At 35.3% G+C, this 27099-nt stretch overlaps 1 protein-coding gene across 2 annotated transcripts in view; it reads right to left on the bottom strand.

Moving 5' to 3' along the window:
• The window catches only part of LOC150102550 (cytoplasmic dynein 2 light intermediate chain 1), a 372826-nt gene that overhangs the window by 189470 nt on the left and 156257 nt on the right, over positions 1-27099 (bottom strand). For both annotated transcript variants that reach the window (XM_090398816.1, XM_090398815.1), the window contains one exon: positions 19680-19768. In XM_090398816.1, the coding sequence (XP_090254942.1) occupies positions 19680-19768 (89 nt within the window). The remainder of the gene's footprint in view (positions 1-19679; positions 19769-27099) is intronic.

Genomic DNA, 27099 nt, shown 5'->3' with positions numbered 1-27099 from the left:
ATATATGACAGAGTATTCTTCAGTGTTACAGGAGGTTGAGATGTGCTGGCATCATACTTTGATACTAGCTGGCATCATACTTTGATACTAGCTAGCATCATACCTTGATGTAGTATTTGATGATTATTAATCAGGTTTTATTCAAGATTCTACTTTTATTTTATTTTTTTGTTAAAGAATGAAGAGCAGAGCATTCTAGGAGATTAATTCCCTATATCTCTTTTCAAAATTATCGTAACAAATGCATGGTTGAAGGAAACCTGAGACAATAGTGAAGACATACAATTAATATTTAATAGACACGTTAAAAACATGAAATGTTAACTTAGGTATTAAAATTAATTCTTTACCTTTACAATGTTATGCATTCTCTTTAATCATGAATAATTAATTCTCGGGTTCTGTGAAATTTAAGTGATGCATGAACCCTTGTAAATCTTTTGTGATAGGAGAGAATGAGAAAATAATAGTTGATAGTGTGGAAGGTGTGAGTGACTGTGAAAGTTTAGGAGATGGTTTTGTTTGGGAGAGTGAATTTAGATTAAGAGTGACTGACCTGCAGAGGGAGATAGATGAGTTGAAAGAGGAGGTGGAATGTCTTGTGAATGAGAGCAGAAGTATGAAAGATTTTTTATATTATGTTTAAATCTTAAATTTAATCTAGAAAACAAAGAAAAAAAATTTCTGTTTATTATTTATGAGCAATGTTTAAACATTATAATCCTTGGAATACAAAAGAATAATACTGAAGAGGAAACTTTCCCATAAAAAAAATGTCAAAACACTAAAAAATAACTAACAGATTAAATTATGCAGCTTAGTGTTTTAGAAGTCTTTCAACAGCTTTTTCATCAAATGAATTTCCTATACAGTCCATGTTTTTGAAGGTCATAGAATTTGTACTGAATGATTTCTGAATTAACCTGATCTATATAACAAAAAAGGAAAAGAAAATGTGTTCTTTTAACTCTCTGCATTCATGTCTAATAACAATTTTCTATAAAAAATATAAGACTTATTGTTAAACTGACCACAGATTTTAAATTCGTACATATATTCGTACAATATTGCCCACCGGGTTCGCTAGTAACTGACTAGCTTTCTCAAGGCTTGCACAGTACAAAAAAAATGATAAATGCAAAAAAGGTTTAAGAATACAAAAAACGTTAGTACCTGTTAAGTAGCTAAGGTAACAAGTTCGCGTGACATGTCTGTATGAATTGTGACTTTCTACTAAGTATTATGAACATGCGTTGCATGCAAACGCGTAATATGATTATTCACGTACTGTAGTTCTGTTGAACTGAGGGAATTAATTAAATTTTTCCAAGTATCGTTCAGTATGGCCCTTGATTTCTGTTTAGGTTGCTGCCTGTACGTAGCACTACTGCTGATTCTTTAAATAATCGATGTCTGTAATCTTTGTCTACATAGGGCATAGAGCTGTTATCCCAATCCATAGTGTGGTTCGAAGTAGAAAAGTGATGTGCTAACCCAGAGGTGATCGTTCTGTTGTGATTTACACGCCAACATGTTCTTTCTGTCTTATTTCCAGGCTTCTCGAAGTTTGTCCAATGTAGGAAAGACCGTACGTGCATGGAATATTATACACACCCGGATATTTATAAAATGGAACACTGTCTTTAGGAGAGATCTTAGAACCTGTCTGATGCTAGTAGTTGATTTTAAATATAACCCTGATGCAGCAACCTAAACAGAAATCAAGGGGCCATACCGAACGATACTTGGAAAAATCTAATTAATTCCCTCAGTTCAACAGAACTACAGTATGTGAATAATCATACTATGCATTTGCATGTAATGCGTGTTCATGATACTTAGTAGAAAGTCGCAATTCATACAGACATGTCACGCGAACGTGTTACCTTGGCTACCTAACAGGTACTAACGTTTTTTTTGTATTCATAAACCTGTGAATTTGCATTTATCATTTTTTTTTATACTGTGCAAGCCTTGAGAAAGCTAGTCAGTTACTAGCGAAACCGGTAGGCAATATTGTACGAACATACGTACGAATCTACGGTCAGTTTAACAATAAGTCTTATATTTTTTAACATTTTATGACCAAAAATATGTATAATTTAACAATTTTCTATTTTTCAATTTTTTTTTATAATAACTTTTATAATATGATCTGGAAAGAAGGAAAATGACCACAAGATTGGACCAAAGCAATAGTTATCCCCATTTACAAAAAAGGACACAAATCTGATTGTAGCAATTATCGTGGAATCAGCTTACTTAGTACCTGTTATAAAGAATATGCAAAAATCTTAGCATATAAACTTAAACCTATAGTAGACCCAAAATTAATAGAAGAACAAAATGGATTCAGAAAAGGCAGGTCTTGTATAGACTCTGCATTTACGTTAAAATTATTAATTGAAAAACACAGAGAAATGAACATAGAAACACACATAGCTTTTATAGATTACCCCAAAGCATTTGATAAAATTATCAGAGAAAAACTATGGGAAATCCTAGAAGAATATGAAATACTAAACCAACTCTTTAGAGCCTTATATAATATTAGGGGGGAAATGCCCCCCCCCCCCCCCCCGGCACCTATGGTGCCCAACTCCCCATGTTCTGGTCTGGCAGGCCGGTTCTCCTTGAATTCTGATGACTCGAATTTTGAAGACTCGAAAGGGGGATTCCACCCACTGGCGCCTATGCCGCCCAACCCCCTGAGTTCCGGACTGGTAGGCCGGTTCTCCTTGAATTCTGATGACCCAAATTTTGAAGACTCGAAAGGGGAGTCCCCCACCCTGCCACCTACACCACCCAACCCCCTGAGTTCCAGACTGGTAGGCAAGTTCTGCTTGAATTCTGATGAATCGAATTTTGAAGACTCGACACTCAGGGTTGCCCCTGAGTTTCAAAAAACATGACATAAAAAGGCTATCATTTTATATATATCTTCTTCTTCTTCTGCAGCTTCTCCCACTTAAGTGGGGTCACTGTTGATGATGAGTCTCCTCCACATCCTCCTGTCTTGGGCTGTCACCACATCCAAGTTCTTCATCCTCAAGTCCTCTTCTACCAGCTCCCTCCATCTCTTCTTTGGCCACCCACGCTTCCGCCTTCCTTGCACATCCATCTGCATGACCCTTCTTCCCACATATTCATCCTCCCTCCTCATCACATGACCAAACCATCTCAACCTTGCCTCCTGTATCTTCGCTCCTAAGTTTGTAACTTTCACTGTTCCCCTCACATAGTCATTTCTCAGACGATCCTTTCTGGTCACACCGCACATCCACCTAAGCATTATCATCTCTGCTACTTCCATCCTGCTGATGTTATTTTTCCTAAGGGCCACAGTTTCTATAGCATACGTCATAGCTGGCCTCACTACTGTCCCATAGATTTTGCCTTTCAAATTGATCGGCACCCTCTTATCGCATAACACCCCAGCCATCTCCAGTTCCTCCAACCCGCTTGTACCCTGCATCCTACTTCCTTCTCGGCTCCTCCATTTTCTTCCACTGTTGAACCTAAGTATCTAAAGTCCCTCACCTTCCTGATGACATTTCCTTCCAGCTCCAGATCTGTCTCCTGGCCGCCGCCCACTGTGCAACACATATACTCTATCTTACTTCTGCTCAGTCTCATACCTCTCTCTTCTATTACTTTTCTCCATCTTTCCAGTTTAGTTCCCGCTTCTTCTCTTGAATCTGCACACAGCAAGATGTTACCTGCATACAACATTGTCCAAGGTGCATCTTCTCTCACCTCCTCCGTCACCACCTCCATCACAATATTAAACAGAAACAGACTTAATGCTGACCCTTGATGCAAGCCAACTGTTACTTGAAAACTTTCTGTCTGTCCAAGACAGGTCCGACCACTTGTCTTCACATTTCTGTATATCTCCCGCACCAACCTGACATATTTCTCCGGAACCTTCTTCTCCCTCAGACACCTCCAGACTTCTTCCCTTGGCAATCTATCGTATGCTTTCTCCAAATCAATAAATGCCAGATGTAGCTCCTGTTGTTTCTCTCGAAACTCTTCCATCATCTGTCGTATCACAAAGATAGCATCTGTTGTTGATCTACCAGGCATGAAGCCAAATTGTTCCTTTGCAATCTCCACCTCCTTCCTCAATCTTCCATCAAGAACCCTTTCTAGGATTTTCATTGTGTGGGACATCAACTTTATTCCTCTGTAATTTTTACAGTCTTGTGCATCCCCTTTACCCTTGTAGATGGGGACAAGAGTACTCTCCCTCCATTCCTTGAGTATATTTTCCTGTTGGCAAACTTTCACGAACAGGTCCCACAGCAGGTCAATTCCCTCTTTCCCCAGTGCCTTCCATGCCTCCACTGGAATCCTGTCGGGGCCCACCGATTTTCCATTCCTCATCCTCTTCATGGCCTCCGTCACTTCCACTCTACTGATGTTCTGCACCATTCCCTCAGAAGGCTGCCCATCTATCATTTTATATATATAGGGTAGATATATCAAGATAATAAAATATCTGTGAAGTACAATAATTCAACATCAAGCTGGAAACCAATAAATAGAGGAGTACATCAGGGTTGCCCTCTCTCACCGGTTATATACATAGATAAAATCATAAAAGAATGGAAGATAACTAATGAAGGATTATTCAAGATAAACTATAACAACAGATTAGCTACTCTTCTTTTTTGCTGATGACCAAATAATCCTTGGAAACAATGAAGATGAACTACAAAAATCATTATGCAGTCTAAATAATCTGATAAAAACATATAGTATGGAAATATCAACAGACAAAACAAGTCATGGCCTTCAAAGGTGCTAATCCAATAAGAAGAAAAATAGTATTAAATAACAAAATAATAGAGCAAGTAAATACATTCAAATATTTAGGTTGCACAATGTCATATGAAAATGAAGCTGATATAGAACCAAAGATATCAAACTTTTTAAAAGTAACAGGCATTATAAATAAAATTTTTAAACCTAATTATGTACAAAAACACATGAATAAGAATCTACAATACAGTAGCTAAACCTAACTTACTTTATGGCAGTGAGATATGGACATAAAAAAGCAGATGAAAGAAGAATTGAATCATCCAAAATGAAATTTCTGCGCAGAACTGAAGGAGTCACAATAATAGACAAAATGAAAAGCAGTGAAATCAGAAAAAAAACTTGGAATTACAACCTCTCTAAATGAAACAGTTATTTGCTACAGAGAAAAATGGAAAGAACACATAATGAGAATGAATAGAAGCAGAATACCTAAACAAACTCTAAATTACCACCCAAAAGGTACTCGATGCAGAGGAAGACCCTTAAAAAGATGGAATTGAGTCCGGAATAGGCCACTTGGCCTATAAGCCTGGAAAGGAAGAAGACATTTTTTTTTTATAAAGTTATAAAAAAAATGTCTTCCTGATAATGATCAACACATACATGTAGTTTACTAAATAACATTAACAAAATAACAAGCATTTATTTATTAATTATAATGAAGAGCCAAAGGCTTCAATTCAGTGACATGAACTTATTTAAGTTAAGGGATATTATATCCCATATTGTTTCTTAGCCGAATATAGAAACTATATATATAAAGTTTGGCGATTCCAAGCATAAGCAAATACCTGGATAGTGCAGCAACTGACCCTTGAAGGTAGTGCAAGCTGAGGCAACCCATGTAAAAGGTGAAGCAAGCTCCAATCACTATTCTTGATATTTACCCATAATGTGAACTTAACTCCTAGGAGCTGTATTATTGTTCAACATTATGAGAGAAGGTCACTACCCAGACCGGTTTTGACCTTTTTTGAGGTCTCATCAATGAGTAGGTAGACCAAGTTAATAACAAGTTTGTAGCGAACAGAACTTACATCCCTTTAAGGTCGAAACCGGTCTGGGTAGTGACCTTCTCTCATAATGTTGAACAATAATACAGCTCCTAGGAGTTAAGGTCACATTATGGGTAAATATCAAGAATATTGATCGGAACTTGCTCCACCTTTTACATGAGTTGCCTCAGCTTGCACTACCTTCAAGGGTCAGTTGCTGCACTATCCAGGTATTTGCTTACGCTTGGAATCGCCGAACTTTATATATATAGTTTCTATATTTGGCATGAAACTCTTTGAGTTTCTTATTTGGCTAAGAAACAATATGGGATATAATATCCCTTAACTTTAACAAGCATTTGTTCAAAATAGTAGTTTGCTGAATATTACTACCACATCTAGAAAATAATTCTTGTAAGAGGTGGAGGAAATAGTAGATCATAGGATGATGATGGATAAAGATCTAAAATTTAAAGCACACATTACCAAAACTGTGAGGGCAGAACAACAAATTCTGGAAATGACACAGAGAATAATGACTTGTAGAAGTAAAGAGATTTTGCTTCAATCGTATAAGGACTTCATTAGGCCATATGTGGACTACTGTGCACAGATTTGGTCACCTGGATTTTGAAAGGATGAAGAGATATCAGAAATGGTCCAGAGGCAATTGACTAAGGTAGTTTCTAGTCTCTGGAAAGTTGAGTATGAAAAAACATTGAAAAGATGCAATTTACAGAGTTTAATGGATAAGAGGAAGAGGGATAATGTGACAGAGATGTACAAATTGATAAGGAGTTATTATAGAATGAATGTTGATGTGGTTTTTCATAAACTAGTGGGAGATGGGGTGGTAGAATAAGATGTCACCCTTGGAATCTGTATAAGAAGAATGTCAGCAAGGGAGTGAGAAGCAGGTTTTTTAAATGGAGAGTTGTGAATGATTGAAATGACAATGTGGTATCTGGAGAATTTGAATTTATTTAAGGCATGGTATGATGAGCTGTGTGTATAACAAAGGGACCTCCTGCAATGAATCTTTGACTCCATGAAGGCAAGGGGGGGGTCCTTGGGATGACAATAATAATAATAATAATAAATGTGTAATACATTCATGACTTAATTTTTAAGAGATTCTACTTCAGAAATATTTATTTATTGTGTTTTGGGTCTGTCAATCCAAAGACTGGTTGGTTGGAATAGCAATGCTACTTTACAAAGAAATTGTGATTTTAGAATAAGATGATTTCCTGTTGACTTTCTTGCCATTAATAAGCATTTTATGTCTGTAAATGTGGGTGTTCACAGGATTGGTCTGTTTTTGAGAGATGAAAAACCCAAGTTTCCTGAAAAAAAAACTCTCCACCTTCATATGGGAATGGCTAACTTATATTTGACTGAAAACTTCTGATAAAGGTTTTTCATGTCATAGATAGGATCTGAACCTAGGTCTTTCCAACCAAAGAGATCCATCAAAACAAACTAAGCTACAGAATCACAGACAATACATATCAATTTAACTGTCTGATGCCAAATTTTTTCCAGCTTCTGTTATCACAGGCTGAAGGGCCACTTCTGCAGCCGTTATGTTTCTTTTTTTTTTTTTTCATTTTAATGCTTGATTTGGCCTCTGTGAACCTTACAATTGTAGACTTATCCCTACTTTATGAACTTATTGCATGTTTTACACTTAATTCCTTTATCACATTTTGATCCTCCTTTAGAGTGCCAGGACTGCATGTTAAAACTATTTATGCCCAAGTTGTTCACATCCATCGCAGATGTGTTAGAGGTTCCTTTCCTTTAGTGTATATTGGCTAGTATGTGTAGGCTTCCAGTAAAGAGTGAAGGAAAGACTGTCAGAAGGAAGACGTGTGACAAGTGTATCTAGAAGAAGAAGTGTGTTCTGCCTTTCAATCTTAATTGTGAATTGTGTTTGTGTAGGTGGTTGAGGAAGGTATCTAATGTCTGGCTGCCATAGGACTAGCGAAAACATAATCAACATATCTAAGCCAAACTTTTGGTTTTAAAGTAGAAAAATCTAGAACAAGTTGCTCAAAAGCTTCCATACAAAAGCTCACCGAGAATTTATGGTTTAGCCAAGATTCACAAACAGAGCATACCACTCTGACCAATAGTTTAAGGTATAGACAGCCTCAATTATCATCTAGTCAAGAAACTAGCTTCAACACTCAAGGAGTTGGTAGGTCATTTCCTCCTCCTACATTAAAAACACACAACACTTTGTAAACAAATTCAAAGACATCACACTGGATAAAAAAGTGATATATTAGTCAGTTTTGACATCTCTGCCCTCTTCACAAATGTCCCAATCAATGACACAATTCTTATTTTACATGACAAATTCAATCCCAATATCACAGTGCTCTTTGCACATGTATTACGTTCTGGCTATTAGAAGGGTAAAAACACTTTCTACCTACAAAAAAGAAGGGCAGAGCCATGGGATCATCATTATCTCCCCCCACCCTCAATTGCTAACTTTTATATGGAAGCTTTTGAGCAATGTGCTCTAGATTCCTCTACTTTAAAATCCAAAGTCTGGCTTAGATACCTTAGAATGAAATAGAATATCATACTGAAGTTTTAAAACTTAAAAAGTATCTTAATGACAACTGGCTGATGGACAAATACCAAAAAGTTGTATATGGAGAAATAGAATCAAAGAGAAAGCAGGTGAGTAGTGGTGTGCTGCAAGGTTCTGTACAAGGACCACTACTGTTTAATTTGTACATAAATGATATAGGAAATAATTTGAAAGAAAATATTCAGTTGTTTGCCGATGATGCAAAAATGGGTGCAGTAATAGGTAATCAAGGCAATGTGGAGACCTTACAGGATAATTTAAATAGGCTGTCAGTATGGACAAAAGATAATGGATGTCAGTTTAATGTTGAGAAATGTAAAGTTATGCATTTTGGGATAAATCAATTACAAGCTATATACCACATTGATGGAAACAGATGAAGATAGGAATTTGGGGGGATAATAGACAGAGAGTTGAAGTTTAGAGGACACATCACTAAGGTTGCCAAGGTACCTTATAAGATTATTCGGCTGATGAAGAACACACTAACAAATAGAGAGGAACATTGTTAGTCCTCTTTATAAGGCCTTGATATGTCTCCATCTGGATTACTGTGCTTAGGTCTGGTCTCTTGGATTTCTTGGGGATGAAAAAGTGGTGGAGAGGACTCAGAAGTGAGTGACCAGGATGATGAGTGGTTTGTGATTTGTTTCCCTATGAAAATAGATTGAGGGTATGTGTGGATTGCAGAAGTTGGCTGATAAGAGAAAAAGAGAAGGTATGATAGAAATATTTCAGTACTTGGCTATAGGGGGCAGAACAAGAAGTCATCCCTGAAAGTTGAGTAAGAGTGTGGTTAGAAGGGGGGTGTGAGAACTAGATTTTTAGCTTGGAGAATTATGATTGAATGAAATTGGATGACAGAGACTGGGTACAAAGAGAGAGCTATGATAGAGATTGTGTATATAGTTTGGGTCTCTTGCAATGAGTTTCTGGACTACATATAGGTGCCCATATAACAACAACAATAATAATAATAATAATAATAACAAAAAGGCTGCTTGTATACAGAGGCTGTTAACTTTACATCAACTGCCTTAGTATCCCGTAATGCAAAATGTATTTCCATTCGGATGTGTATATTGCTATGATTATGGGAAGGGGTCTGGGTTTTGACATTTTCAAATGTCAAAACCCAGACTGGTTTTGGCATTTACTAGATGTCATCAGTGTAACCCATAAAGATACTGAGGTTAAATCAAATAAAGGAGGGACGTGTGTTGGAAGACCAAAATCTCATTTTGATCATCTAACACACTTCTAATTGCATCATTCCACTCAGATCTATATCTTTGTCTGAGTCTTTTGCTTGCCATATTAACATCAAATACCTTTTAACATTTCCTCCCATTGAGTTAAAATGACCATACTACCTTAGATTAGTTCTGCTCACACATTTTTGAAAATATTCAAAAATGTGTGAGCAGAACTATAACAATGTCAAGTTCCTTTCTAATATCTTCATTTTTTATAGGATCCTGCCATTAATACCAGTTGTTCACTTCCATAATTTTACTAAAATTAGTTTGAACACTGTCTTCTATACTGCTAGTTTAGTGATTTTGCTAATTTCTTTCTTATTCCATATAAATTTATTCAACTGGCTGCCCACCATACCAGATTTGCTTATTCTGTTGTCTATTTCCATATTTAATTTGTGATCTTCACAAAATATTATGCCTACAAAGCTGAAATGTTTTATTTGGTCTGTAGGTTCTACATTGAGGATGCAGCTGATGTTTTCTATGATTTTAATAGTTTTTGCCTTTTCACTGCTGATTTTCATACCATATTTGTTATAGCAGTTTTCCTGACGACTTGAACTGCATTCATTCAGGAGTACGGAATTATTTGCATAAAGCATAGAGAGCCAAGTTTAATATCTATAGTTTTGATGATAGGTTAAATGCTACTTTCCTTCACAATATGATCTGTATAAATGATGAGAAAGTGTAGAGAGTTGTTCTCCATGACTTATGCCTGATTTTCATCAAATATCTTCCTGAACCTCCTTCAATTCTAAATGCTAATTTATAACTTAAATACAAACTAAATATTGTTCTTTATAACATTCTATGCCATCCCATATAACTGTAAATTTGGAAGAATTTTTTTCTCTTCACACCTTATGTGCCTTTTTCAGATCTACAAAATTTAAATACAGATCCTTGTTATATTCTCATGATTTCTGAACACTAACATAAAGGGAAAATAAAACCCCAAAACCTCTTTTTTAGCATTAGCATGTTTTTCATCAAGTTTTTCCTTCTATAATGTTCCTTAGCATATTTTTATATATGATTGTGTAAATCTTGCCTGGAACACTCAAACATTCTCCCGTAATTCTCACCAGTTTTATTTCTCCCTTTTTATATATATATATATATATATGGGTAATATGAGAGCCCAATTAGTCCATTAATCTAGTCCACTAATCCATTATTTGATCTTTTGACCATACCTTCTGAATTATGTAGTGCAACAAACATATTATATCTTCACATTTGAGAATTTCTGAATCAAATATCGTCTACTCTAAATACAAGACAGTGTTCAAACTAATTTTAATATATGGATCTCAGAGTTGGGTCATAAATAAAGCAGTTAAAGACTACAGACCATAGATATAAGAGTTCTGAGAAAAATTGAGAGAATGAACAGATGACATTAATGGAAGGATCATATCAAAAATGAAGATATTGAAGTGAACTTGATGGCATTAGCATTTGGGAATGTAGAAGCAGATCTAAGCTAAGGTGTTGTGGTCACTTCCATAGAAAAGTTGTCTGATGCCAAGACAGTAGGAAAAAGACCCAAGTGAAGACCGAGATCTAGGTAGATTGAGGCAGTTAGATGTGCCTTAGAAGATGAAAATATAAGATCTTGTAAGAGATGACAAGTGACAAAATAATAATAATTATCATTATTATTATAATTATCCTAAGACCCCATGAAGTCAAAGACTCATCTAGGAGGTCCTTTTGTCAAACACAGCTCATCATACAACACCTTAAACACACTAAAATTCTGCAGACACCCCACTCTCAGGCAAGGCATTCCAATCATTCACAACTCTGCATGCAAAAAACCTACTTCTCACTCCCTCCTTATACAGCTTCCTGGGATGTCATCTGGTTCTCCCCCTGATCTCCCACCATTTGCTGTAAAGCCTCTCCAACATTGATCCTATAATAAGCCCCCTACTAACTTGTAGGTCTCTATCATATCACTCCTCTTCCTCCTATCTACTAGACTCTGTAAATTGCATCTTTTCAACCTTTTCTCATATTCGACATTCCAGAGATCAGAAACTACCTTAGTAAGTCACCTCTGGACCCTTTCCAACATCACTTTGTCCTTTTGAAAACCAGATGATCAAATCTGTGCACAGAAGTCCATGTGTGGCCTAATCAAAGCCTCATACAATGAAAAAAGAATCTCCTTACTTCTACAAGTCAGTGTCCTCCACATCATTCCCAGAATTCTTTATGTTGTCCTCACAATTTTGGCAATGTGTTCCCTAAATTTCAGATCCTTATCCACTATCACCCAAAGATCTCTTACTTCTTCCACCTCCAACAAAATATCCCACCAAGCATAAATTTTACATTCCATCTTTGTTTCCCAAATTTTAAAACCTTACATTTTGCAACACTGAACTTTCTTCCCCATTTCTGTGCCATTCACTCAATTTATTCAAGTCTTCTTGTAAGGCCACAACATCTTCTCTACTCTTCTTAGTTTCGTCCCAATTTTGCATCATCTGCAAACAACTGAATATTCCCATCCAATATCATTAACATACAGGTTAAACAGCAATGGCCCTAAAACAGACCTCCTGAGGCATACCACTAGTGACTTTTCTATTCCTGGATATTGCTCCCCCATACACAACTTGCTGATACCTATGAGGTAGCCAGTCTCTGATCCCATCCACTCTAGTTTGACAATCAACTTATCATGCAGTATCTATCAAAAGTCTTTGCAGAATCTAAGTATACTACTGTGTATCTCCCTCTCCTCTGTCCAAGGAAGCCATCACCTTATTGTAATAAGTAGATTACTAAAACATAACTTCCCTTTAGCAAATTCATGTTACTGTTGTCAATCCAATTCTGCATCTCAGTTCTCACCAGCATATCCAACAACTTAACCACAACACCTGACTCACAGATAGGCCTATAATTTGATGCTTGAATTCTATCACCTCCCTTATGAAACAGCACAATCTTGCCCTCCTTTCACTCGTTTTGCACTTTACCACTGCAAGACTCATTAAAAAAATATGTCAAGGCAGATGTCAACTCCTTGGCATATTCCTTCAGAATACATGGTGATATATTATCAAGTCACACAGCCTTATTAACATCAAGTTTGCTCAATTCTGCATACACCTCTTGCTCAATTACAGTCAGTCTCTCCTCCCCATCATCAACTGCTCTCAATCTCTCCATGATGTCACATTCACAAGAATGAAAAACCTTTATGAACCGCTCATTAAGTATCTCCCATATATCTTCCGCAGCAGTTATCCTTATATCATTTTCTCCAATCAATGTCATCTTTCCATAATCATTATTATTTTTTTTTGCTGGCTACATATCGAAAGAACTCCCTGCTGTTCATACTTCACTTTTGCTGCCCTTACCAACCAAGTCACCCTCCTTGTCTGGTGTTTGTAATCCTCAAAGAATTGGTTATTATGACTTCTCTTATGCTGCCTCTGTAATGCCTTGTTTCTCTGTATCACATGCTTAATCTCTTCATTCATCCATTTCACACCTATCTTATTTAACCTTCTGATCCTTTTGGAAGAAATCTGTTGATAGGACATTAGTAATAATGGAAACAATCATATAATATTATTGTCAAGGTACTGCATAAATTTCTTGAAGGTATAGGGGAGGGGGGGGATTGGAAAGTTCTGATAAACACTTAGAACAAAAATTAATTAATTTTGTCTTCTTATATATCCTAAAAGAAAACAAATAATTACAATTTGATGAAACATGGGAGTTAAAGGGTTTTAAGATATGTTCTTTCTTGTGGTTATATCAGTTGTTGTAATATTTTGTTCTAGGTGTTTATCAGAACTTTCTACACACAGACCCTCATACATATCAGAAAATTTAATCAAGCCGTTTACCTTTTTTTGTGTTAATGTTGAATACTACAGCTACTTATTTTTCCTGTTCATTATTGTCCAAATATGACATCTTATATTTATTATGTAGTAAAATTTCACCTTTGTTATTTTTTGTCTGAGTAACAATAATTATGTCAACATAGTAGTTCTATGCTTCTTCAACCAGTTCTATTTCTTTTCTGTTGAGTCCCTTTACAATGACTGTGCTACCTACAGTTATGTTGGCACTGAGTTGGACTTGTTTAGCCCAACTCAGTGCCAACTAGCTGACCTTTCTAAATATTCTGGAGGCTATTTTTTCCAGCAGTGAGAGAAAGAGCACTGGAAAATGAATTATAAATGAAAATGGTCACATGAAAGCTGAAGAGAAAGCTATTGTAGATGTCCAGAGTAATTACTTGAAAGACTGTTAAATGAAATGAGAAACGACAGAATGCTAGTAGATAATATTCAATAGGTAGCAAGAGTATATGATATCTGGCCAGGATCTGACTCAAATATGAGGTAGATGATATTTGATTCAAATATGAAGTATAAAAGTTCTACAATGGCAGGGTTAGAAGGTCGAATTTGAACAGAGTTCTCACAGTACTCGAAATAAAATAAAACTGGATGAAGTTTGAAGTTTGATTCATTCTTCAGAATATCAACTTTAATGAATATGATACTTTAATGAATATGTTTTTTTTTTTTTTTTTCACTTCTGGGTGTCTCTCAGCATTATTAAAAAAGCAGTGGAAAAAAATAAAAAACTAGCATATTAGTGCTATGTGATTAGCGAGAGGGAGGGTTGTTGTTCTTTTTTCCTTTCACAGGTAAGTTTAATGGAATTAATACAGCACAGAAAAATAATTAAACACACGTTTAATTGTTTTTATATTTCATCTCTGTCACAGAGACATCATCAGAGATACAATATTAAAATTGTAATAACACACACATAAAAAAAAAAGTGGAGAAGTTAGACTAAAATACTGAAGACCTATGAGGGACACACTATAGGTGACGTTGGGCGGGAAGCCTAAGAATTAACATTTCCCAAATCTTGGGAAGTTAAACACAACCATATTTATTTAGATTGGACTGAAATTTTAAATCTGCCACTGATTCTAAAAGTCTTTCAAAGTTTATATTTGCTGCAGTGAGGCCCAATTGTTTTTTTCCAACTGATTCGGTGTAAGGTGTCCAAAACATGGGCAACAAGGCCTGCCTGGCTAGAGTCATGGCAGCAAATGTATTTCTTATGTTCATCAAGGCAGATCTCCAAGTCAAACAATATGGTAAGTTGCATGAACACAGAACCTTATAAACACCTGGAACAGACAGAAAAGGAAACAGATCCTTAGGAGAGTGGATGAGGGCGGTCAGCTACAAATGAGTTTTGAAAGCAGTGCAAAAATTATATTTCTATAGTGTTCTAGCTATTCTTTCTGTCATGCCTCAGACTAAGGGAATAGTAATAGCATTATTATAATCTATATATTGAAGGGAATGGGAATAAATGGAAGGAACACATACTTTTTTAATCTTTTTGGCATTGTAACCATTAGACCAGGAAGGTCTGATAAATAAAGGAGAGTTCAGCTGTGAGAGAAGCTTGGTTGGAACAGAGGTTGTAAGCTTTACTGACAAGGGTTTTAATAACACCATAATGTTGAGTGGTGGGAAGAACAATGGGAAAGTTTGTATGTATCTACCTGTGTGGGTGAGTTTTCTAAGGCAGTCTATACTAAGACAGAAATGGTACTATTAGGAAGACATGAAATTAGCATGTCTGGAAAGGACAGGCTAATGTTATTTTCTTTCTTTTTCTTTTTTAGTTTTATAGTGAACTGAATTCTGGAGTGTTGGCTATTGAATGAGAGCTGGAGGTGAAAAGAGTCTAATGTATCTGAGCCATGCAGCCAAATAGAGAACACATCATTATATCTTAACCAGATAAAAGGTTTGAGAAAGGTAGTATTAAGAGCATGTTTTTCAAAATGCTCTATATACTGCTTTTAGCGTGTGTGTGTGTGTGTGTGTGCGTGCATGCGTGAGGGGAGTTTTTTTATGTAAGGCAATGTCTTGCTGATATGCTTGTTGAATTATATTATAGGTGGAACAATTATGGCATCCACAGTGGAATGCAATAATGCTCTAGATTTGTGCCTTAGTGTGCACTAATAATAATAATAAAAAAAATCTTTAATTTGGATATAGTTCAAAATGGCCAATCTGTAATATTATTTAACAGATCAGGTTTTATTTTTTTATTGATATAATAGCGAGCATGTGCTACATGTTTGATATTGGCATATACGATGATATATCAAATGATAATTCTTAATTTATTATTATAATTATCTATGTTTAGGATCAATGTAGCATTTCATTTGACTGCCTTCAATATAACTATGCTTTAGTTTAATTTTATATTTTTCAAGGCTCTTTGTATTGTTTATAAATATTGCTTCTTGAAGGGGAATGAATTTTAAAATGAAGCCTAGCCTAATGATGTTTGCTTCATCTTGTAGTGGTCTTTGATGGCAAATTTTATGTTTGCCATGATATGAGCATATGGGATTTTTTTTTTTTTTTTCCCAGGGCAATTGCAAAATTGAAGACTTTACTAAATTTTGGTTTCATTGTATGAAATCTGACAAGTTGTGGATCACTTTTTCAATCAGAAGGTACTTGAAATTTTTTCTGATGTTTTACTTCATCAAAGGACTGAAACGTGAATGTGTTGAACTGCTGTTAAATTTCAGTTAATGGACAACATCTCAGAACCTTAGCATCACAAGGGAGGAAGGGTTTGCCTAAAACATGTGATATATGTTTATAATGGACCACGGAACATGTTAGCCAGAATTTCAATCCATAGTTCTCTTTTTTTTTTTCCCCTCCCTGATGAGTAGAAGTTCAGCCTGCATGACTTAGATGAGATAGAATTTACTGCATCTGATGCAGAATAAAGCTTTAGAGTTAATTTTCTTGCTTTCCAGATGTGCTGGGATTACATTTCAAGTTAAGGTCATTTTCTGTCAGAAACACAAACAAATGTCTACAATGACATTCTGAAATGTCAATGTCACACACGGATACAGTTTGGTGAATTGGAAAACCATGTGTTGCAAGGTAACGCTGCACCATGTTATCAAATTAAAATAAAAAAAAAAAGAGAGTAGGCATTTAATTTTTATTTATTTTTTTCCAACCCATAAGTACATTAGTACAGCTGGGTTGCACTTTTATGACTTAAGTAGTTCCTGGGATGCTGTCATTAAAACAGCAGTCTCATGACTGCTCTCTTAATGACAGGGTTCAATATAAATCGAACCCTAATTTTTCAACAAAATAGAAAAATAGAAAAAATATTACATGCCACTCAACTTCTCCCTCTCCAAAAACACAAGAGCAAAGCACCGTTATTCCATATATCTGAGATGCATTTGAAAAGATAACCAAAGTACTATTGAAATATAACCTTCATACCATATGCAAACCACATGTCAAATTAATAACTCTGATATACTCTCTTAAAAGCAAACTCCATCATTTAGCACACCCTGAAGCATATGAAATGTCCTATAATTGAAACTTGGTCTACTACAGAAAGACAGGAAGATCTGTTAGTATCTGCCTCAGATAACACAAGAAATAAATTCATTATAACCATTATTGCACTTGAGGACTGGCAGACTATGCTTTAGACACTCCTTCACACAGGATCAGATGAAAGAAAACCTAGGTGCTAATCATAAGTCATTACAGGTCAAAGAGACTATTCTAAGAGTCAGCAATGGCTGTGAAGCATTCTCTGACCAAAAATTTATTAGAATTAGAATCAGTGATTCTAATATATAGTGACTACTCAAATTTCTGCAGAAAATGTAAGCAGTAGAAAACTAAATGTTTTTGTAAAAGAGAGTACACCGAATAGTCGAAAAATTATTTATTAATCAATTTAAATGCTCTTTTCTGTACTAAGAGTGTGAAACTGAACTGTTCAAATATTTTTAGTGAGCTCTTATAGACAAATGTGATAAGATTAAACAGCTAGATGAATTTATGAGTTATACAGAACTCCACTTTATAATGACACTTCCAATAATTGCCAACTTAAAAATATAAGTCCTTAAAAATATAAATTATTTTTGCATTTCCACTAAATTTTATTCTTCATCTTCTTTATCATTCCTTGGTAAAAAAAAATCCCTGCAGAGACAAAACATATGTTACCATGGGCTGATAAGTTCTTAATCCTATAAGCACTGCTGTATTTGATTATTAAAGCAATATACAAGAAGATATAAGCACAAATAGAACTTAAAGCAATACTATGATACTCTGATTGTGATATCATGAATTTGGTTGAATATAGATCACACCATATATTGCAGAGGTAGAATGAGTGAGAATTAGAGATCTAAGAAAGAATATGTATGGAGGAAGGAAATGAACAACTCAGCCAAGGAAAATGTTTCAAATCAGAGGATTGAAAACTTGCATTTATTGATATTATTTATTGCATTTACTTAAACTACTAATAAAATATCTTAAGTTTGAAGAAATTGTTGGCCAGTTGGATAAGTGGATACTATCTTTTCTCTCCAACCAAACAGGCTGCATGTTCAAATACCACTGTCACAAGAATGTTTGAAAGTCTTTAGGTAGCTTGTGATTTTCATTGCCTGGTAAGAATGCCACCCTGCTTACTGAAGAAGGCCTTAAAGTGCCAGGAAAACATGGGTTCTAGAGAAGTACCTTCTCTAGAGCCCATTTCTTCTTAGCCCATTCACATATAAAAAAAAATTAAAAAAATATCTATCAAATAACATAATATTAAAATGAAAAATGTTTTATTATTAATAATTCCCAAATTATAAATAATAGGATGTTTATTTTATTGTTTTAATATTTATTTGATATAATATTGTTTTAATTAGAAAAATTAGTTTTTTTTTTTTTTTTTTTTTTTTGTGAACAGGCTAAGAATTAGCTAATTCAGAAATCCTGCTTTATGACCAAATATGGAACTCTTTCAAGGCCTTCAGTATTACAGAGAGTGATAATCAGATACTATTCATAATTTCTTGTAGAAAGGCTTATATGTTGGCTGTACATGATTAATTATTCATAATTTCCTCTGGAAATTATCACCTCTGGGTCTGGCTCCAACTGAAGAGAACTCAATAAAGGTCGAAACTGGTCTGGGTAGTGACCCTTCCCATAATGCATAACATTATACATAGCTGTAAGGATAAGTGCTTTGCATTATGGGATACTAAGCCTAGTGATGTGAAACTTTGTCCATCTTTGCTACGAATTGCCCCAGTCCTGAAGATACTTCAGGAGCAAACTTTGTTCGTTTATGCTTGGATAAAGGATTAAACCAAGAATATAATTTCTTGGCATCTTTAATTTAAAACAATAATAATATTAAAAAACAACATAAATAATTTGAACTGAATATCAGTTATTATTCCAAATTATATTACTGTCATATTATAGAAGGAAAACCACCAAAACAAGTCAAGACTACTAAACACCTGAAAAAAATATTGGCTATTTAAGAATTAAATTAATTTTTAATAAATATTAAATCAATTTTAAACCAAACGGAAATAATTTAAACTTTTTTATAGATTTAAATATCTTAAGAATGACATTTAAATTTTTTCATGCTTCAAACATTTTTCATACCCTGGATTAACCAAAGCCAATGAAATTTCTTCAGTTCCTCTGACCTCGAATGATGATTTACTGAACTTTTGAATTAATAACAAGTATTGTGAAAGTATAGTAATCATTCAAGTGAATAAGTTTCATATTCTTTCTATGTGTATTGGTATATTATGATTATTATTAAGAGAGCATCTCTGTGAAGTTTTAAGACTCATAGCCAGGATGGCCAGAATAACCGTTATTCACACATTACCTATTATACATCTTAAATATCATTCACTGACAAAGCACTCACAACTACCTATCAACGCATTCGATTTTTTTTTTTTCCTTTCAAATTTGAATTACAAACAAATAGTAATACTTATTCATAGCATAATAATCACTAAATTAACAAAATATTCAAATATATCTGTAGGAATTTACTTACATCACATTTTCTTCTGTAATGGGTACCTCCAACAACTGCATAAATAGAGTTCCTCCACCCAGTTCCCATATATGACATATTTCTTTAGCCTACCATTTAAATACATGAAAATATACAATGCCATATGTATTTCAGCATAATAGTAATATTCAAATATCATGTTTCAACATAAAGGATGACTGTCATTTCTTTTGCTTCCATTTTGTACTAACAAGTAAAAATGTTGCAGAATAATAAATGTGTTAGGATGAACTATGTAGAATCAACAATGAGTAGCAAAGATCAAGGAAATGAATGTGTTAGACCTGTCACAAATGCTCACTGGCAGGCTTTGTTTTGCAGAAGTGAAGAACTTGAATTTCTGAGAACTTGAAGAATGCAAAGAGGATGAATGACTTTTTATTATGCTAAGATAGCTCATAAGATTACTTGGCTGTTGAGGGACACACTAACAAGTAGAGATAAGAAAGTTGTTATTCCTCTTTATAAGGCTTTGATATGTCCACATGTGGATTACTGTGCACAGGTCTGATCTCCAGGGGATGAGGAAGCAGTAGAGAAGATTCAGAGGCAAGCAACCAAGATGGTAAGTGGTCTGTTCCCTATGAGGATAGATTGAGGGTGTGTGGATTGCAGAAGTTGGTTGATAAGAGAAAAAGAGGGGATATGATAGAAACATTTAAGTTACTTAAAGGGTTTTATAGGATTGATGCAGGAGAAATGTTTCAGCACTTGGCTAGAGAGGCCAGAGCAAAAGGTTATCCCTGGAAGTTGAATAAATGAATGGTTAGTAGGGGGATGCAAGGGCTAGATTTTTTGTCTGGAGAGTTGTGAAGCCAGAGTCAGTTGTGAGTGCTTTGTCTGTTAATGGATTCAAGGAGAGTAAGATAGATCATGTAGATAGTTTGGGTCTCCGGCAATTTTCTTTGTACTCCATAGAGGTGCCCGTACAATAATAATAATAATCATCATCCTCCCAGGCTAAAATTACTTACAAATATATATTTCAATGTCAGCAACACACATTTATTAAACTAGATTATTAGACTTCTACTGAGTGGCATATTAAAGGAGATCATTGTTAAGAGTGCTCCAAAAAGATAAAGTTGTTTTTGTTTTAAAAAATGAAAGAGTGATAGTGGTTTATAAAATGTATTTGGTTTAGTTAAGATTTAGTTTACCTTAAATTTAGAATATATCCAGTTTGCCTCAGATTTAGTTAGATCTGCACTAATTTCCATAAATTAAGGAATAAAGAGAAAAACTGTGATAACTCAAAAACTATATGATGAAATTTTATGCAATTTAGTGAAAAGCAGTATGATATGAGATGTGAAAGAAACACAAAAAAAAAAAAAATATATATATATATATATTGTAAATAAATAGTTTAATTCAGTAACAAATGGGTGCATGAAGACAACGGTTAAAATGTGATTGTCTCAAAGTGCCTCAATAAGGAATATGGTCATCCCTCTCGTCAATACAGTGATCCCAATGTTTCATAATGTTTATAATGGTGTCAGGAGTTCAGCTGGTAATAACAACCATTGCTCCTGCAAAATTTTCCTAAGCCCATTAAAGTTTTGGGTAAGGGATGGGGGATTAAGAACAGGCAAATCTACTTAGAGCATCCCAGACATGCTCAGTATGATTAAGGTCAGGTTTGGTTTATTACCGCTGAAGAAACTCAGCCTCTGAGACCAGTGTATTATGTATGTTAAATGAATGTGTTCTAATGGCCTGTTTGCCTGCTTTGCGGTATGAAAAACCTGAATTTCTGGAGGGAAAACCTTGCCACCTCCATTAAGGTACCTGGCTGGCCAGTCCATACATATGATAATCTTTTCTTGAAAATAGTCTTTTCTTGAAGCCCACGAGCTTCACTCAGTGAGGATGAGCATTATCCTCTTGTAGGATAAATGTCTCCCCTATCGCACACACATACACATGAATATAGGGGTTCAGGGGAACATATAGGGGACCTTTATAAATTGCAGCATTCGTGGTTCCATTAGAAAGAACATACAAGTCGGCACATCAACTCAATGAGATGTCTCCCCTAAACAATCACACTACCTCCACCATAACGTGGAGGTAGTGTGATTCCTGGTTCTTTTTGGATCAGAGCATGTCTGATAATTACTTTGTAGAGCAAATAGGGACTTGTCTGTAAACAATACTGACCCCCATTGGTCTTGAAGCCAGTTGAAGTGGAGCCTGGTTCATTTCAAACATTCTCACCTGTGGTGTAGGGATAAGGGGAATGCAGACTAGCAGTCTCATAGTATACAGGCCACCCTTCTGAATCCTTGGAGGCAGATATCAACGTTCCTGTAACTGACATGAGGTCAGATCATAGCTTATTCAGGTTATCACTCCTGTTTTGGCAAGTAGATAATTGGAAATATTGATTGCCCACTGTGGTTGTAGCCTGTGGCCTTCCTTTACTATATTTCCAGGATGCTGTATGTGACTGATGGAATTGTTTCTGCAGTCTCTGAATCATGGAACAACTCATTTGCGATGTAATTTGCATTGTGGGAGATACTGAGACAAGGAGTGATGAGACCTTGGTCCACCTTTGCTACGAGTTGCCAACAGATGCACCACCTTGCCTCGGTCCTGAAGATATTTTCAGGCACAAACTTTGTTTGCTCACACTTGGATAAAGGATTAAACTAAATTTATTATAGTCTAACCAAGTGCAAAATACTTCCAACATCTGGCTACTTCTTCCTGACTCTGGATGGCCTCTAGTCTTACAATGGCTTACCACCTGAATTTGTCAGTTAAATGATGTCTTGCAGCCACATCCAAGAATTGTACTATCACAAAATGTCTCGTTATCACTCCAGAGATGAAATGGAAAACCATTCAAAAAATGACTGCCTTTATGCTCTGGCTCATTTGCAATAATACTGCTGACAGCACCACTCATTTGTATATGATAACCAGACTCAGTATCACTGTTTACATAATATACCTGACTTTCTCCCCCCCACCCCCACTCTGAGTTATCGTGATTTTTCTCTTTGTTCCTTAATTTATGGAAAACAGTGTAGTTTAGATTTAGAAGAAGGTATAACACAATAGGCTATGGTAGGCACCATTTAAAAAATTATGGTAGTTTTTGCAACTCTGAAGGGGGTTTTTTCTTTTGTTTTAACCAATGTAAACAGTGTTTCATTAATTACTAATCAATACGAGATTCATTCAATGTAGTGTAGGTAGCGAATATGCATTAGTGAATAGGAGACAACTGTGCTAGAATTTGCCAGAAATGTGTGACAATCAGGCAGACTGAGGTGCATGAAATGTTGAATGCAAGTAGAAATTCAAACAAAGGGGCAAAGGAAGTGATGTGGTAGATAGCACTGCATGTCAAGTAGAATGTCAGAAGAATGAGAAGAATAGTAGTGGCATAAAAGAGGTGTAAAAGCATGATTAAGAATACATGAAAGAAATACAGAAAAAAGAGAAGAGTTTAGCACATTGTTGAAAATTTTGACATACTACACACTATATATATATCAGAGTTGAATAGACTAGAAAAGTGCTTGGTACATAGCAGGAAAGGAGATGAAACACACAGAGTAAAGGAAACGTCATGAACACATAAATCGATTTATTGCAATTCCATCAGAGGTAAACTGGAAGAGTTTGCAATTCAAGTTTATTTTCTGAGTGTAGATTTGTGGCATGAATGAAGCAATGCTTAGGCAAGTGAAAAAATGGATGGATAATGTGATTGTGCTGGTTGGAATGAATGATTTGAAAGAACACAAGTATGGTATGAAAGAGGATATAAAACAGTTTCTGAGGTGAAAAAGAAGAGCAAAGAGTAAAGATTGTGAGTCTGCTAGTATGGTATGATAGAGTGAGCTGAGGAAGATGACTGCAATTACAAATGACTCAGTAAATAGATTGTGTAGGAGAAATTATGTGCATGTAGATGAATTGAGTGAATTTGATGGTCAAAAGGATTTGCACATACAAGAGGATTGTATCTGAATGGCTTTGGTATCAGGTAATTGGAGAAACTGTTGTTTTATGAAAGAATGAATGTGAACTGTCAAGAAAAACTATACAAGTCTTAGTGGTTGCATAAAAGTGAAAATGTGTGCATTAAATTAAGAGTGAGAGAGATAGAGAGAGAATGGTAGTTTGTTAGGAATGAATCAAGAAAAGTGTTAACTATGGAAATTGTGGGGGGGGGGGGGTTCAAGATTCAAATCAGGCCAGTCATCAGTTGTCACATGTATACTCAGTGGTGAGCTATGGAAATTTTAACAAAGGGCTCGCATCGTTGAGCAAAAAAAAGCTGTATTTCACACAAAAACGTTTATTAATACAGCTTGTGTACAAATGCCAATCAAAAAGTATGAGGGGACAATCAACATGTAAAGGCTATCATTTTTAAACAAATATTTCTTGATCTAAACATGAAACATTTGCACACAATCATCTGTGTTAATTTATCTTAAATAAGAAAAACGTTTTTTAACTATCAAAATATAATAAGAATAAATCTTTTATAATCGCATATATGAAATAGTCTGCATTTTTTATAAACAAAATAAGTTTCGTTTGTTTGCAATAGAAGTTTTTATGACAAACAATCTATAAATAATAAATAAATATTATCTAAACACAATAATATTGAAGTACGTTATATTTCTCTTTTGTTTTTATATTTCAAGTGATAATCAATGGTACCAATCAAGGGGCATTATTTTATAGTCCTCTTTATTTATATCGATTACCAAAAGTGAATTCTTATTTGTAAAATGGTAGTCACAGTCACTATAATATTTTATTTAATAAAATCACTTTGTTAGGTTACCGTATGAGTTTTTCGCTTAATATATTTCAAAAAATTATGTTTTTTGGGTTTTTTTTTTTTAAAATAATAAAAAAGTAAACAAGAAGAACAAGAGGCTCACAAATTTGAGAAAAATTTAACAGAGGGCTCAGGCGAGCCCCCACGAGCTCCTTATAGCTCACCACTGTGTATATGTAATGCTACGGGTATCAGGAATAAAGGTGAAGTGCTCTTAGCAGTAGCAGATGTAGTGACACTAAAAACTATAGGCATTAGTTAGAACTAGCTAACAGAGAAGGATATTGTTAGAGGAACAGAATGGGATAGGTTGTTTATTCAGGGAAGCCAGACAAAATATGATGAGTGGAGTTCACCAATGATTTCAAATGAATTAAATTCAACCAGAATAGAAATCCAATGGTGGTGGTGGTGAAAGTGATCATATAAATAACATAGGATATGAGTTTTAGGCTGTTGGGTGTGAAATCATGGGATAATTAATTAACAGGACAAAATATACAATTAGGTGCTGCTACACATTAGGATCACCAAGATAATTAAAGAGAGTTGTGAACAGCACAGACAGCTAAATCTTATGAAATCAAGGAGGAATATCATTATGGGTGATTTCAACTATGAGTATACAGATTGGGCAGAAAAAGCATGTAAAACTAGGGAAAATAAAGTTATAGAATTACTCAGGGATAACCAGAAAGTTGTATATGGGGGTGCAGTATACCAAAAGAGGAATGTCACTAGTGGCATGTACCACAGGAGTCAGTTTTGGGACTACTGTTGTTCATTTTGTATATTAATGATATTGGGATGAGCTTAACTAGTGATATGCAGCTGTTTACAGATGATGTAAAATTGGAGAGAGCAATGCACAATCAAGCAGATGTTATGGCCTTACAGGAGGACTTGAACAGATCACATGAATGGGCAGGTAAGAGGACTGTCAGTTCAATGTTGCAAAGTGTAGGGATTTGAAATTTGGTAAGCAACGATTATACACTTGGCAGGGAACTTTAAAGGAGGTAGAGGAGATGAGAGATCTGGTAGTGGTGATGGACAAGGACCTGAAATTCAGGGGCCACATTGCACAAGTTGTGAAGACGTCACATTGGATAATGGCAATGATGTGGAGAACCCTGACATGCAGAAATAAAGAGGTTATGATGCCATTGTATAAGGCCTCAAATGGATAATTGTGCACAGATTTGGTTACTGGGTTTTCATGGTGATGAGGATATATTAGAAAGGGTCCACAGAAGATTCCCAAAGGTGATCAGTGGTCTTCAGAATGTGGAGTACAAGGATAGATTGAGAGAATGTAAACTGCAAAGCCTCATGAATAGGAGGTTGGGGGGGAGGGGTATTGAGACATATAATCTAGTCAGGGATTGTTATTAGGTTGACATGGAAGAGATTTTTTATAAATGAGAGGGGGGGGGATAGAACAGGAGGCCACTGCTGGAAACTATATAAGGAGGGTGTGAGCAAAGGAGTGAGGGAAACATTCTTCACACGGAGTGGTTGATGAGGGGCAATGCATCGCCTGTGTTGTGAATATAGACACATTGAATCAGTTTAAAGCATGGTTGGATGAGCATTGTGTGTGATAGTATGTACTTCCAATGATGAGTCTCTGAATCCATGGAGGTCAGATGTCATCATCAAATTCCTGACATGTACCCTCAAGGGATGTACAGGATATGATAGTACTACACGAAAAATTTACATCATTACTAACTTCCTACCTGCAATTTTCTGCCAAATCAGTCTATTACTTGTCAAGACACCAATATTATCATTATCAGATCTTATATTTCTATCGTCTAAGGCACATTGTAGGTTATCAATCCACCTATATCTTGATCTTCCTCTGGGTCATTTTCCTGCCAATCTGGCAGAGAATACTTGTTTTGCTAATCTTTCCTCGCCCATTCTATTTAAGTGACCATACCACCTGAGATTAGCTCTGCTAATGCATTCCTGGATGCCGAAAATGTCAAGTTCTTTCCTAATATCTTCGTTTTTAATATGATATTGCCATTGATGCCATCTTTTCATGCCTCTAATCTTTCTCAGGACTCTCATATCTGCGGTCTCTAGTCTTTGGTCAAGTATTTTACTTCTGACCCAGCTCTCAGATCCATAAGTTAAAACTGGTTTGAACACTGTCTTGTATACAGTTAATTTAGTGTTCTGACTAATTTCTCTCTTATTCCATATGTTATTCAATTGACTTCTTATCATACCAGCTTTGTTGATTCTGTTGTCTATTTCCATATTTAATTAACTAAGTAGCTGAAATGTTTTACTTGTTCCACAGGTTCCCCGTTCACAACACAATTGACATTTTCAACAATTCTACCTATTTTCATTGTCTTTGTCTTTTTATTGCTGACCTTCATACCATATCTATTACAACAGTTATTCAATTTAGTCAGGAAATCTTGCAAACTTGTAGCAGATTTATTTAAAAGTATAACATCGTCCACATAAAGCAAAGAGCTGACATTAACATCTCCAATTCTGATATCATGTTTAATACCACTTTCCTTCATAATGTGATCCATATAGATAAAGAAT

The sequence above is a fragment of the Typopeltis vanoorti genome, chromosome 10 (genome assembly GCF_054136105.1).
Source record: "Typopeltis vanoorti isolate ZY-2024b chromosome 10, IOZ_Tvanoo_1.0, whole genome shotgun sequence".
Taxonomy (NCBI): Eukaryota; Metazoa; Arthropoda; class Arachnida; order Uropygi; family Thelyphonidae; genus Typopeltis; species Typopeltis vanoorti.
This window is presented reverse-complemented; position numbering and strand designations above follow the sequence as displayed.